General features: G+C 36.4%; 1 protein-coding gene across 2 annotated transcripts; it reads right to left on the bottom strand.

The window, feature by feature from the left end:
• Positions 1-27: 27 nt before the first annotated feature.
• On the bottom strand, positions 28-12,873 carry LOC130820548 (cytochrome P450 89A2-like). Of its 2 annotated transcripts, none has more exons than XM_057685963.1 (3): positions 12,559-12,873; positions 10,462-11,323; positions 28-9,489 (listed from the first exon to the last, which is right to left on the bottom strand). In XM_057685963.1, the coding sequence occupies exons 2-3, from the start codon at positions 11,286-11,288 to the stop codon at positions 8,766-8,768; spliced, it is 1,551 nt and encodes a 516-aa protein (XP_057541946.1). In that variant the 5' UTR covers positions 11,289-11,323; positions 12,559-12,873; the 3' UTR covers positions 28-8,765. The 2 variants fall into 2 exon arrangements, with proteins under 2 accessions (XP_057541946.1, XP_057541947.1); XM_057685964.1 differs by lacking the exon at positions 12,559-12,873 and adding an exon at positions 12,450-12,538.
• Positions 12,874-15,329: the final 2,456 nt, after the last annotated feature.

The raw sequence follows: 15,329 nt of genomic DNA on the forward strand, positions 1-15,329 counted from the left end.
AAAACCACAGCATTTCAAATAGGCCATCTGCCTATCACTAATGCTTGGGGCCTAAACCGCAACATATTATGGCAAAAAAATTGCAGCAAATGAGCATTTATCCACTAGTGTTCTGACGTCTAAAGACCTCTGGAATATGGGTCAACGAGTGATATTACCACAGAAGAAGTAGGCAAAGCTCTCAAAAAGATAGGGAGAACAAAGGCAGTCGGGCCAGATAACATCCCGATTGAGGTGTGGAGGGGTTTAGAAAAAGAGGGCATTCGTTGGTTGACTAACCTCTTTAATATTATTTTGAGGACACATAAGATGCCAGAAGAATGAAGGAATAGCACACTAACACCTTTGTTTAAAAACAAAAGTGATGCAGAAGTATACGGGAACTATAGAGGTAACAAACTTCTAAGCCACACAATGGAATTGTGGGAAAGAGTGATAGAGAGAAGAATTAGACAGGAAACGGTGATTAGAGAAAACCAATTCTGTCAAAAGCGATGCACAAGTATGCGGGAACTATGGAGACAATTCATGTTTTGAGGAGACTGATGGAGAAATATAGGGAGCGAAAGAAAGATCTGCATATGGTGTTCATTGACTTGGAGAAAGCGTATGATAGCATACCACGACGTGTCATCTGGGATAGCCTCAAGGCTAGAAGTATTTCTTCAGTGTACATCAAGGCTATACGAGATATGTATGACAAAGTTTCGACTAACATTCAAACACCGGGGAGGAAAATAGAGCCTTTTCCGGTTAAAGTTGGACTACATCAGGGATCGGCTCTAAGCTCTTTCTTTTTTATTGTCATTATAGAAGAGATTTCTAAATCTATTTGGAAGATGGTACCATGGTGCATGCTATTCGCTGACGACATAGTGCTGGTAGCAGAAACTAGGGAGGAGGTTAGTAATAAATTGGGTGAGTGGAGTGAAGCTTTAGAAGGTAAAGGGCTTCGCATTAGTCGTACGAAGACTGAGTATTTTCGCTGTGACTTTAGTGGGACATCACCGGTAGGTGAACCAGTGGTGTCCATTGATGTAGTTGTTAAAAGTACGATCAGTTACAAGTATTTGGGATCGATCATTCAAAGGGATAGGGAGATTGACGGAGATGTAAATCATCGTATACATGCGGGTTGGCTCAAGTAGCGAGCAGCCACTACAGTGCTAGGTGATAGGAAATTTCCAAGCAAGTTAAAAGGAAAATTCTACCGGGCGGCAATCAGACCTGCTCTATTATATGGGACAGAATGTTGGCCTATAAAGAAGATTTTTGAACTTAAGATAGAAGTTACAAAGTGCGTATGCTGAGGTGGATGTGTGGGTACACATTGATGGATCGAATTAGGAATCGAGAGATTAGGGACAAACAAGGGTAACCCCTATTTCTGTAAAAATGCGCGAAAATAGATTGAGGTGGTTTGGACATGTGCAGAGAAAGACTTTCGACGCCCTGTGAGGAAAGTAGAAAGCATTATAGTAGAGGGTAAGAGGAATCGAAGAAGACCCAAGAGAACTTAAAATGAGCAAATAAAAGTTGATTTGCATGAGTTAAACCTCTCTGAGGGCCTGACTAACGATAAGGGTAGTTGGAGACGCCATATCCATGTTTTAGACTACTAATGTACTTTTAGATCACCTTTTGGTGTTCTTGCCCTCTTGCTTCTCCTGTTTCTTTTATTATCAGTTTTTGTGTTTTCTTTATTTTGTAGTTAGTTCTACTTATTTATTTTATTTAAGGGCATTTAATTTATATTTCCCGTGTAGTTACGTCTCTTTACCTTGTGCGAGTCGGGGGACTCCTTTGGCCGTGCTCTCCTTTATAGGTATGAGTTGCCGTTGTCCTTCCCTCCCCAAACCCCGTCCATAGTTTTTCTATGAGCGGAATACACTGGGTAAGATGATGATGATGATGATGATGATGATGATCATAATTAGTAATGATTTTGATTAAAGTTGACTATAATTATGATTTTGGTGGTTAAATTGGGAGTAATAATTGCTAATTGTTGTGACTTGATTGTTGTGGATTACAAGTACTCTTACTAGGTCGTCATTGAATTTATAAATACATAATTTTAGTAAGGCCACGAGAATAATATCAACTTATTGTAGAAGGTTGTTAAGTTACTTGTGGTGATGCTCGATTGTAGTCTTTCTTGCTCTAGAGAATGTAGCGAAAGATGTCGCGATCCGACCACTTTAAGTAATTTTTTCATATCATATTAGTGTTATATTTAACATTGCTAGACTTATGTGTGATTTGTTGTTTTATTTTTAAGATAATGCGAATCGTTATAACTCAAACTTAGTTGATGTAAGAAAACGGTTCACATAATCCTTTTATTCTTTTGTCGATGGAAAGACTTATGTTATTGTTGAACTAACTATTAGATTGGTGTTGAATGAGTTGCCTAAGTCCTAGAAGTAATTGAAAACTTATCGTGAATGAATGATAGTGGTTACTTCGGCTTTTAGCTGGTATGACAAAGTAATTAAGGAAACTTATTAGTTTTGTTTCTAACTTGTATAGGTTTTCAATTCATAAGAGGATAGTAGAACCTTAGTTGGGTGACTTTTGTAACATTTACTTGTGCAGTGACGCTTGAAGGTACATACACGCAGTAATTAACTATCATATTCATTGTTTCAAAGTACTATCAATATTTCGTGATTATATGCATCATATTAGAAATTATAGAGCACCGGAAAGTAAACTATGCTATCAAATAGTCATAATAGTGGTATAGGCAAGTAGAATGAAAGCACTAGGAGACTATGAGAACAAATTCCTAAATAGTAGAGAACGCACTATGCTTACGTGTGGTATCAAAGTCATTCCTTAGTTATTGAGCCTTGATTTTTATTAGTTGGCGTGACTCAACTGGATTTATGTCCAGTTGATTTAGTAGTCCCCTGGGTGAGATCCGACGGGATCATCGTATGGGGGGTATGAGCATACTCTTATCATTGGGCGCCGGGAGGCCGATATCGCCCCTTGACCGAGGTGTTACCATGCGGGCGTTGCAAACCCCAATATGATGGCCTTTTCACTGGATCGGTACCCTAGTGTGTTAGTTTTTCCCGATGGTAGGACCCGAGAGGGTGAGCTGGAGGGGGTATGAGCTCATACTTTGCCATAGGCGCCGGGTGCCCGATAACGCCTTTGGCCGTGTCACTATGCTATGAATAGAGAAAGGATCCACTACTTTTGAATATACGTCGAGGGATTAGTAGTTGAAAGAGAAATCTGGAGTAAATATAAGTGTTTAGACAGATGAGTAGATTCGTTATTGTTGTGCTATGTCGTCGTTTATCCCCTTGTTCTATGATTCTAATTGTTTTAAGTTCATTGATTACTGACGTGTATGTGTTTGTTGTTGTTTTCTCATGACTCTCTACGATGTTCCTGCTGTGATACATTTAGCTATGGTCATTATGTTGAGCAGTAGGGTTATCATAGATAGACATTACAAGTGATAGAGCTTCTTTGCATGGGGGGAAATGAGTGAGAATCTTTAAATATACAATAATCTTATTGTCTACATGTTGTTTCTTTTTAATTAAGTTTTCTATGTTTTAAGTTTGAGTTACATGTCCTCCTTTGTATAAGTTATTTCCACTGCGTTTTTTTATGGTTTTTATGATTTAAATAGTTTATGATTCTCTTTCTTTCTTCAAACTCAAGCATTTACATTGGAACCACAATCCATACTTGGCATGTTGACCGAGGATTAAGCGATGATCAATCCGCCGTGATTTTTTTTTACAAGGCCGATGATGCCTCTTCTTTATCACATTTTATTGATCGTTGTTCGTTTAGTGCGTCCAACTTTAGGGCAAATGCGGCCGAAATTTCCGCACAATCTTGTACGGGAGTTTTCTAATCCCTTTAATTAAATCAATCAAACTTTAACCATTTTATTTCTTTATTCAATTTATATTTTATTTTATTTTTAATGTAACACCCAAATTTCCTCCGTTCCTTGCGGTTTTGGTTCCGTATAGAGGGTCAGAAATTCAGGGGTGTTACAAACAGTGTGTTAAATCATAAGGTGAAAAACTTGTTGAATTGAATAGAGGAGACTAGTTTAGTTTTCCCTTAATCGTTCGACCATTGGTTCTTCTTGCATACTAAACGGATTATTGAAGGTTGTAGGGTTGCAAGGATTGACCACGGTTTTGTCACTTCTGAGTGGATATATCGGATTTAATATCTGAACCCTACTATCTATGACCACTCCCCATGGTGTGTCAAATAGAGAATAATAGTAAGGGTAAGGGGGGGGGGGGGATATGGTTCAGGTACTTTAAATACCTTACGGATCATCCAGACTTTGATACAATGGTACGGAGCGCTTCTAGTATTAATTACAAACGTTCTACTTTAATCAAGGGGTGGCGAAAGCTCAAAGGGGTGAAAAAAGCCCTAAAATCTCTCCATCATCTTTACGTCAAGAAAATTGTTGAAACATAATTCAGTGGAGGGCTAAAGTGGAGGATATTAATGATCTCTAAGATAGTCCTCTCTGCACTGATTTGCACCTTGAAGAAGCCCAATCAAGTGAAAAGCTTTAGAATGTTGGAAAGTATATATGTTTTATTTTATAGTAAATTTAGTTACCTGAATTAGTGTATAGTATTAAGGTAATTATTCTCTTTTATTTTATTTTCATAGTTAGCTAGTTAATCCCTCAGCATAAATTAAGACTATTATGCTCATTAGTAATCAATACAAAGCAATATTCAAAAACCCAAACCTCCATCTTAATTTTTATATCTACACTACTAATTTTATCATGATATCAGAGCCATAAGGTTTTGATCTGAGATCCGATAACCAAATCGGTCCTCATCATCTACCAAATTTACTTACCTATAATGCAGAAAATCAAAGGTTCTCAAACAAAAATCAAACCAGAAACAGTGTTGCGACCACAAAGGTGCGACAATTTCAACCGATTCCTACTACATATCGAAATTTTTTTTCCTGTATCGAAAATTAAAAGGCAAAATCAGAAACAACGTACCATTAAATTAATCCGTATTTTTTTCAAACCATCGGTCGGAAAATACCACACTCTGGTGTATTTGGTGGAGTGTGTTACAAGGGAAACATACCGCAACCAAGGCCTTGGTAAACCGGACCGGCGAAAGGTCTTCCTCACCGTTGCACATCACTCAGGCAAAGAGGTGAAACGATCTCCATTAATGATGGTGAAAAGCTTGAAAAAGAAGCATGTAAATTGGTACAGAGAAAGACACAAAGAGGAGAGAGAAAAAGGCGAAGTAATAAAAGAGGGAGGGGGCTGATTCTAAAATCAGAAAATGGGAAAATAATGTTGAATTTTCCAAGTATACTCCCTTTAATGGGGAAATTAATACCTACCCTAACCAACCCACTAATAATTTTCCTAAACAATCCCATCTGGCCCACAATCCCCACCATTTCATTCGGTCCAACACCCACGTGTGGGCTTCTACACGACCCACACTAACAAATTTCAGCCCAATTCTTTTTCCCCAAAAGGTGTGGGCTTCCTTCACAAATCTAATCGCCTTCCCACAAAATATCTCCACTTCAAAAATCCCTTAGAAACACTTCAAACACATACTACTATTCAACCTTCTTATTCCTTAGCTCCTCGGGTATTTAATTGTGTTATATATGTTCACCTTCGCAAACAGGCTCGGAACAAACTAGAACCTTGTGCTGTTAAGTGTGTTTTTATTGGTTATGGAGTGCATCTGAAAGGCTATCGATGTTTTGATCCAATCCACAACAAACTCTATACCACCACGAACTGTAATTTCTTTGAGAGTTCATACTACTACCCCCAGCTTAGTCCTCAAGGGGAGATTATGAGTGGTGATGACTTAAGCTGATTAACATATTCTACTGCTATCAATCCAGACCTTATAATAGATCATGACCCTATAAAGCAAGTAGGTAATCCCACAGTTGTTGCCATTGAAGATATAGTACATCCTCCTCCTCAGACTACTCCTATCCTATCTGAAGCATCTGGGGAGCAATCCGAACAAGAGGTAACTCCTGAGCCTTTGATTGATATTACTAATGATGTTCCTAGTGTTGAGTCACCTCGCAGATATGAGCTACCCCCAAGGAGTACGAGGGGTATTCCACAAAAGAGATATGACCCGCGTTTGAAGCACAACGGTCTCGATATCCCATTAATCAGGGTAATGTTGATAATCTATCCCAGTCTACAGTTGCTTTTAATGTCACCCTGTATTAATGTTTGATATCTCGAAACACTGAAGAAGCACTCTAGAATCTGAAATGGAAGAGGGCCATGGAAGATGAGATAAAAGCCCTAAAAAAGAACAATACTTGGGAGAAATGCATGTTTCCTAAAGGGAAGAAAGCAGTAGGCTGTAAATGGGTGTTCTCGATCAAATATCATGCCGATGGAACCATTGAGAGATACAAAGCCCTACTTGTAGCTAAAGGTTATACTCAGACATACGGGGTTGACTACTCATAAACTTTTTCCCTGATTGCCAAGATAGATACAGTTAGAGTCTTGTTCTCAGTAACCGTAAATAAAGATTGGTCGTTATACCAGTTTGATGTAGAAAATGCCTTCCGCCATGTAATTGAAGAACAAGTTTATATGAAAGCACCACTGGGGTTCGCAGATGAGTATGGATTAGGATAGGGGTGTAGACTCAAGAAAGAATTGTATGGCTTGAAACAATCACCGTGAGCATGGTTTGGTAGGTTTACTACATCAATGAAGAAATTTAGTTACAAGCAAAGTAACTTTGATTACACTTTGTTCTTGAAGAAAAAGAAGGAAAACATTACCTGTTTGATAATCTATGTTGACGATATGGTCATCACTAGGAACAATGAAGAAGAGATTAGAAGAAGTTATTGATGGAGTTCGAAATGAAAGACCTAGGAAACCTAAAATATTCCTTGGGATTGAAATTTTAAGGTCAAGACAAGGAATCTTTATCAATCAGAAGTACATACTTGATCTTCTAGCAGAAACTGGGATGCTTGATTGTAAGCTAGCTGAGACACTAATAGTAGCCAATCATACGCTGCAGACAGTACATGATGGAGAATTAGCCGATAAAGAACAATATCAAAAGTTGGTGGGAAAACTCATCTACCTATGTCTCCATTCCATTTTGCTTTGTCCATGGAGTACTTCGGTAGGATTCTCAAGGGTAAGAAAGGAGAGAGCATTGAATTCCACCCTGAATGAAAAAATACTAAGGTAATGGAATTGATGTTCTGCGTCGCATATGACCTTTTGGTTTTTACTAAAGGATATCAAACTTCAATCAGGAACTTGAATAGTGTTATTCAAGAACTTGCTAAAACTTCTGATTTGGCTTCAAATAACTGAAAATGTGCTATATACCTTGTTGGGGTGAGTGAAGAAGTATACAACGAGATCTTAGGCTCTATACATATGCCAAAAGGGGCTCTTCGTTTTGTAGGTATCTTAGAGTCCCCTCTCTGCTAAAAGGCTTGGAATACAAGACTACAAGGCCTGAAAAGAGAAAATTACTAGTAAAATCCATCAGTGGTCCACCAGACACCTCTCTAAAGCTGACAAAATCCAATTTGTTAAAAGTGTCATACATAGTTAGAACAGTTACTAGGCAAAAGGTTTTTGTTCCCAAAAGAAATAATCAGCTCATTAAGAGTGCTTGCAACAACTTCATCTAGAAAGGTCCAAGTGATAGTGCCTCCAAGCCTCAGGTTTCCTGGAAGACTTCTTCCTTGCCTAAAACCTGTGGTGGGCTAAATCTACGCGGGCTCGAGTTATGGACTAAGGCTGCAATGCTTAAAAACTTGCAGTCTTTTGCTAACAAAAAGGACGGGTTATGGATTCGATGGGTAAACGATTACGTTAAAAATGCAGCTTTTTTCAGTATAGAGTGCTAAGTACTGTGCATGTTGGAAACACTCCAAAATGTTTACCTGTCAAAGCCTAGTGCTTAACTTGGCTCATTTGAACCTGCTTGCTGTGGGAGATAACTTTAGTAAGAAATAAGAGACCACCTCTTCCATGGTTGTGAGTTTGTCAGAAAGGTCCAAGAAAGCCTTGATAGGGAAATATTTCTGTAATTGAAATACACCATATCTACTTTCACCCAATCTGCTGAATACATGTCTAACCTGAGTAAGAAGAGTATAAAAGCGAGGGTAATTATTATGTAATGGGCTGAGATTTTGTACCATATTTGGATCCAAAGGAATACCAGAATATTTGGTGGCATCACTATGGCCGAGGATCAAGTCAGTAGACATTATTTTCACAGTTGCTGCTACAATTTTCGACAAGGGTAGCAACTAGCTGTTCTGCTGGTGTATTGTTTCTCTTTTATCGTTTAGACTGGTACTTCTTTTTTTTTTTTTTTTTTTCTTGGCAGTTTGTGTTTTGCCATAACTTTTTTTATTAGTTACTTTTTGGAACAAAAAAATTTATTAAGTACTTTCTGACAATTTTCCCTTAATTATATTCAAATTTGTGATGCAAATAGAAATTTTATTAGAGGAACAAATAGAACCGCCTAAAATGTTAAATGAGAACAACTTTAAGAAAAATAATAAACAAACCCTCAAAAATGTGAGTCAATAAAATACATCATGCAGTATGATTCTTTATACACTACATAAATGTTGATGCGTCAAAAACTAACTACTAACATAGACATGTACTAGTAACTAGTAAGTAAGAAGAATCAAGATTAGAAATACTAAAAGAAAGAGCCGATTATTTACTTTTGCCTAGGAGAAATATGGGCATGGAGTGGATTCTTCATTACAGTTGTAAATTCTTGCTTCTCCGACATATCAGGCTCATTTCCAACCACTTCTTTCCATTCAAAGTTCCAAACCAAATTAGCCACATAGTACTCCAAATGAAGCATGGCCAAGCTGAGTCCAGGGCATATCCGCCTGCCAGCACCAAAAGGCATCATCTTTATTTCTCGACTTCCTGTAATATCGAATTCTTCAAAGACGCCGTCTGCTGATAGGAACCTCTCAGGTTTGAAATCCATTGGATCCTCCCACACCTCCGGATCCATATTCATATTGGATATCAAAAAATTTACGACTGCGTCTTTAGGCACCGTGTAGCCACCCAACTCTGTGTCATGGGTAACTGTGTGTGGTAAAACAAAGTGTGCAGGTGGGTGCCTTCTTAGCCCTTCTAATACAATACCCTTAAGATAAGGCATTATTGACAGTTCGTCTTCTCCAACTTCTTCGACTTCTTCTCCAACTACTCCTCGGATTTCCTCAAATAGCTTAGCTTGAATATTCGGGTACTTGACAAGATTGGCCATAATCCATTGCAAGGCGGTTGAGGTGGTATCAGTTCCGGCATTCAGGAATTCAGAACAAAAACTCACTAGTTGCTCCTCAGTTAACTTTCTCTTACCGTCACCCTCTGGGATCTCCAGTGTCAACAAGCTATCCACATAACAATTGACCAACCTGCCAATCAAATTAGCTCACATTCAGAAAAGTTCTCTCATAGTTCGTCGATCTGACCCATGATCCAGCCGCACAAACATGCTAGAACCTAGGTCCCTTCCGTGGAATAAAAATAAGGCCGTTCCATTTCATAACTTCCGTTACACTGTTTTTGAGATCACTATTTCACGAAATTCCGTTATGTCTGTTATAAAATGTTATTCTAACATATTAGCCATTATAATTTTTTTTATATGTATGTTTTTTTGTTGATTCCTATGTGCTAGGGGAAGATGGAATAATCGTTCCTGTAGGCAGTGAGAATCAAACCCCTATCACCATGCGTAAAAGAGAGCCCTCAACCAATATGCTAGCGCCTAATTCTTTGTATTGGGTTCTAAAAGGTCAATTATATGCTTTATTTTAAATATATGTTCTAAAAAACTTGAATTACTATGATAATATGCTTTTTTTTTGCGTAGTTAACAAAGTCACTTTGCTATGTCAGCAAAACGAGTCATAATACTGCGAGGTGCACCGTCAGCGACATGAGGAACCGCTAGTACAATAGCGACGACGGCATCCACAAGTTTTTCTGTTGTTACGGCTCGCAGGATTGCTTATTCACCATAAATCCATTTATTTTAGGAGAAAAGAATCACTTAAATCCCTGTAGTCTAGGCCTATGTAGCATGGCTACAAGAGTAATTTACCAAATACTGTGCAATACCCGCTTTGTGATGAATCCCTGTAATTCTAGGCCTGTGTAGCATGGGTACAATCTTCAACTGCAAGTTCTGATAAGTCCCTATAAGGGCCCAAAGTGAAATATGCAAGTATAAGAAAATTCTAATATTCCAGTATGCTAGGGCTCCCCAAGTTCAATAATTACAGCAAATTCCCATATATTTAGGTAAGTTTAGATAAAATTAATTAACTTTAGATACTTCTTCATGTCAACAGAGAAAAGAAATGAAAAGAAACCTAATTTACCTTTTGTGCTTCTGATGATCAGGGATTCTGGCCTCCTCTTGAAGGTTCTTCCTTGATCTAATTATAGGAATCAACAATCCTTCTTGATACTTCTTCATGTCAAGCAGCTCATTCCAACGACCGCGAAGAAAAATTCGAGTTAATGAAGGCCACAAGTTGAGTATTGCAAAGCGATTGAAGGTTGTCAGTAACCGGACTTGAATTGCTTCAATATCTTTAATCTGGGATTCGATCATCTTATCCCCAAAACACATGAACACAAGCAAGCAGAACATGGCAAATCGAAAATGGTCCATGACCTTTACAGCATCAGAATGATGTACACCACTCGAAACCCTCAGTCGATCAATGAGGATGTCTAGGGCCCACTTTCGGGCATGGCTAAAGTCTTTAGCCTTAGATGGGTGCAAGATCTGAGCAGTCAGATTTCGCCTAAATAATCGCCAGTCAGGCCCATAACTTGCTGAACTTATATTGTGCTGGTTCCTGTTCATAATCTTAGCTGTAGGAAGTGACTTAGGACGGTCTGCAAATACAGCCCCGTTGTGAACTAAGGCCTCATGAGCCAAAGAACGATTGCAAACGAATATCATTGGCTTTCGACCAAAAGGAAGGTTGATGATTGGCCCGAACTTGACGGATAGTTTTCTGAGGGCTGCCTCGAGTTCTGTGGTTGATATCCCAAGCCATTTTAAGCGGGTAATAATGCCAAAACCTCGAGGCCCCGGAGGAAGTTTGGATTTAGATTTACTAAAAGTGAATGAAACAAAAGCCTTAAGTAGAGCTGTAATGCAGAGTGTTACAATGATCAGAAACCATACTTCCATTTTTCAATGTTCTTGACTTCCTCCCTTGATTTTATCTGTAAGTTTTTAAGGGCAGTATATTAGCTACAGGATATTTGAACATTCGCAAATTGCTGTATGAGAAGATCTCACAGTCTCACAAGAAACGCGCCTTATACCTAGGTTATATAGCCCTATCTCATACATATAATTAGAATATAAGATCTCTTTATTTGAGGTCTCTCACCGAGAGACCGCTTCTCACAAGAGTCGCTTTTGAACTTTACATGAACAAGTCCAAGAAGTGTAGGGCATAACACAAGACATTCGACTGTCGGTGATGGTAACATCAATTGTGAGTACTTGCAATGGTACAATGAGATAATATTGGTTTATGTAGGGTATGGATGCAATCATAAGATTCCTTACACGAAATGATAATTAAAATTAGCATATTTAATAAAAAAAAGCTATTTTATGAACCTCAACAACCACCACTAAGGAAAAAAGCAAACAAGAAAACAGAAAGGGGTGGCTACATCACTACAAGTTATTTGACACTATCATCACTTGTAATCTCCTTGTGTCTTTATTTTTGTCCATTCTACATTTAGCATAATCTTCAAAGCACATATGCCTCAATAGTAATTAGTACGCATAAAAATTTATAAAAGATTATATATTAACAAAATTTCACTTAGATATATAAGTTTTTTATATTTCTCAAAAGTTTAAATTTCTTTTCTCAGAGTGAATATTTCAAATAAAATAAAAAAGAACAGAGGTGGTAATATTTTAAAAAAAATTTCTGAAGTAGACTAGAAAAATCCTAAAATTAAGAGAAAATAGAATTAATTCTTTACGTAAATGAGAGAATTGAATTGAACACATTTCACAAGGGAAGGAATTCTTGGACTACCATCAATACTTCAAAAATTAAAGAATCACTTGACAATGATAAAGTTTAACCATCTATTAAAGTTTAAATAATCACTTGACAATAATAAACTAAAAGATATATAAATATATGTTACAACTAGTACTAATCATAAAAAAAATTATACATAATCTGTTAAAATTTATAATTGCTAAATTAAAAATGATAATAATAAATCAGTTACATCAACTACAAATCAAGTGCTATCAAGAACAATACTAAAATCATAGAATTCAACAAAATCAAATAAAAAGAACTTGGTTTACCTGAAACTGAAATTCTTGAGATTTACGAAATCAATTTAAATCAAGTAATAACAATTATAATAAATTAGATCAACGACAACGATATTAATAAGGTAATAAAGGGGTTTACCTGAAACTGAAATTCTTGAGATTTACGAAAACAGAGTATTGAATAGAAGAAGATGAAATCTCCTAAAAAGTCAGTTCGCACAAAATTAATTCAATGTATTTGTAGTTCGAGTTGACTAGTCTATACTTTTTCTTTCTGATTAAGAAAACTACAAAAAGGATAACTTCAAAAAAATAATCCTAAAAAAGTCGGTTTGCACAAAATGATGAATTGATTTTGTTTGGCATTTAAGATATTTACGCTTCGACGAAAAGAATTTGTAGGTCTGAAGATGATATTTAAACCAGCGTCACAGCACTACTTTTAATAATATATTAATTATTAGTTGAACTCTGAGAATAATTAGGATTTTGATCTAAGTTCAGATAAACGTGTCACTAATTAATGTACTACCTAGATATTATAATTTTAGTATTATTTATTTGATAGTTGCATCCCTTTAATAGGATTTTGAAAATGAGCACCTAGAATTTAAATAGAAAAATTATATATTGTTTTCTTTATCGAATTTAGAATAATTTATATGTGTATAATAAATAGTTACTTTGAAATGTTCAAATTAAATTTGATCTATTTTGGTCTAATAAGAACAAATGTTTATTTAGACCAATCTTATTCCATACATGTTAATTGTATTTACTTATTTTGATTTAGTGCGGGTATGAGAATATTAACAAGCAAAAAGTAAAGGGGTCAATCTTTTTACCCAATTTTTATATATCGTCACCCATTTCATTTTATCGCCACCCCATGAGTAAATTACCAATTTATTCTTGAATTTTTACAAAATCACGATTTTGCCATTGAATATAAAATTTTCTACATATACCCGACCCCCACTAAAATTATTCTCACCACAACTAAAAACCAACTTACAAAAGCTAATTTTCGGAGCAAAAATTAAGTTCAATCCGCAAATTATTAATCGAGGTAAGTTATTTTTAATTTAATTAGTTTCAAAAATTTTTTTTTTTAAAAAAAAACTATGAATCGCCCAGATTTGTGCGACTAGACCCCGGTTCAGTCGCCTAATTTTAGGCGATTGAACCGGGGTCCAGTCGGCCAGATCTGGGCGATTCGTTATAATTTTTTTTTTCAGTATGTTTTGGAATAATTATTATAAATTTTGAAGTATGTTATTATTGTTATTGTTATAATTGTTGTTAATGGTATTATTATTAATTTTATTATTATTATTGTGATTGTTATTTTTTTATTATTAAATATATGTCTATGTTTTGTTTTATAAATTATTAATGTAAATTTGTATGTTGTAATGTCTATTTATTTTTTTAGTAAGTTTTATATATTGTTTTTAATATAATAGTTATTAATAATTTAATTTATTGAAATTAAAAAATAAATGAATCGCCCAGATTTGGGCGACTGGAGCCGAATTCAGTCGCCTAATTTTAGGCGACTGAACCGGGGTCCAGTCGCCCAATTCTGGGCGATTCATAAATATTTTTTTTTATTTTTTTAATTTTTTCGTATGTTTTGGAATAATTATTATAAATTTTGAAGTATGTTATTATTGTTATTGTTATAATTGTTGTTAATGTTATTAATTTGATTATTATTATTGTGATTGTTATTTTTTTATTATTAAATATATGTTTATGTTTTGTTTTATAAATTATTAATGTAAATTTGTATGTTGTAATGTTTATTTAATAATTTTTTTAGTAAGTTTTATATATTGTTTTTAATATTATAGTTCATAATAATTTAATTTATTGAAATTTTAAAAAAAAATAAAAAATAGGTGATTATTATTTTTTTATTTTTTTTGTTTATATTTTAATTGTTAAATTTTTTGTTGTTAAATTATTATTTATGTTTGAATTATTAATTTATTATTTGGTTTTTTTTGTTTTTTTTTCCATTTTTAATTTTTGATTATTATTTTGTTTAGAAATATTATTATTTTTAATATTTAATGAAACTGTAAAAAATTGTAGAAAATGGCTGCTAATCAAGGAAAAGGAAAGGGTTTTTTTAGACAATTGTTGAAAGGTAATAGTTCTAGGCCTACCTTACTCAGAGGGGACCCGCATGAGAGGGGGGTAACGGGTTCTGCTAAGAGGGCTAGGCAGGAAGAGGCTGCCAGACACAGTGAGGCCCAAAGGTTGAGTATGCTGAACCAAGTGCGTACTCATTTTGATGACCAGGCTGACAGCCTCCAGAGTAGTTGGGGGGTTTATAGTGATGATGATAATGATGCAGATGATGTTCAGTTCCAAGGTCCTGAGTCTCGCCCAATGGACTGGACTGTTGTTCGGGGCCCCGACGGCAGATTCGCCTGTGGCGGCCCAAGTTCTTCTGCCGCGTCTGAGCGCGCAGGACGTAGTTTTGTCGATAATGAGCCGCCACGGGAGAGCAGGCCCTCACAGTCCACTAACACGGACTGGTTAGTGACATCACCCCAGCCCGGGGGGCCGACAGATACGCGACTGATCCCTAGCTATGGCGAGCACATAGCTAAACTTATTTATGACGGCTCCGAGCGTACGCCTCCGATTCTGGATTGCCGTATTAGGAAGAGGCCGGTGGAGTCCATCATCCGACTGAGGGATATGTCCGATGCGCTGAACGATGTTCTACCTGCCCCTTCCCTCGGCTGACTACCGAACATTATGCACCAGCACATCGACTGTGCTTTGATATCGGCGTTCGTGGAGAGGTGGCAGCCGGATACGAACACCTTCCACATGCCATGGGGAAAATGACGATTATGTTGCACGACGTGCAACGTATATTGGGCATTTCTA

This window comes from Amaranthus tricolor, chromosome 8, assembly GCF_026212465.1.
Source record: "Amaranthus tricolor cultivar Red isolate AtriRed21 chromosome 8, ASM2621246v1, whole genome shotgun sequence".
In the NCBI taxonomy this organism is placed as follows: domain Eukaryota; kingdom Viridiplantae; phylum Streptophyta; class Magnoliopsida; order Caryophyllales; family Amaranthaceae; genus Amaranthus; species Amaranthus tricolor.

Bases quoted from the DNA above. Each gene is read 5' to 3' on its own strand.
- LOC130820548 (XM_057685963.1), bottom strand. From the start codon at position 11,288: ATGGAAGTATGGTTTCTGATCATTGTAACACTCTGCATTACAGCTCTA. The intron at 9,490-10,461 runs GTAAATTAGGTT...TTTGATTGGCAG, and splicing joins GATCATCAGAAGCACAAAAG to GTTGGTCAATTGTTATGTGG.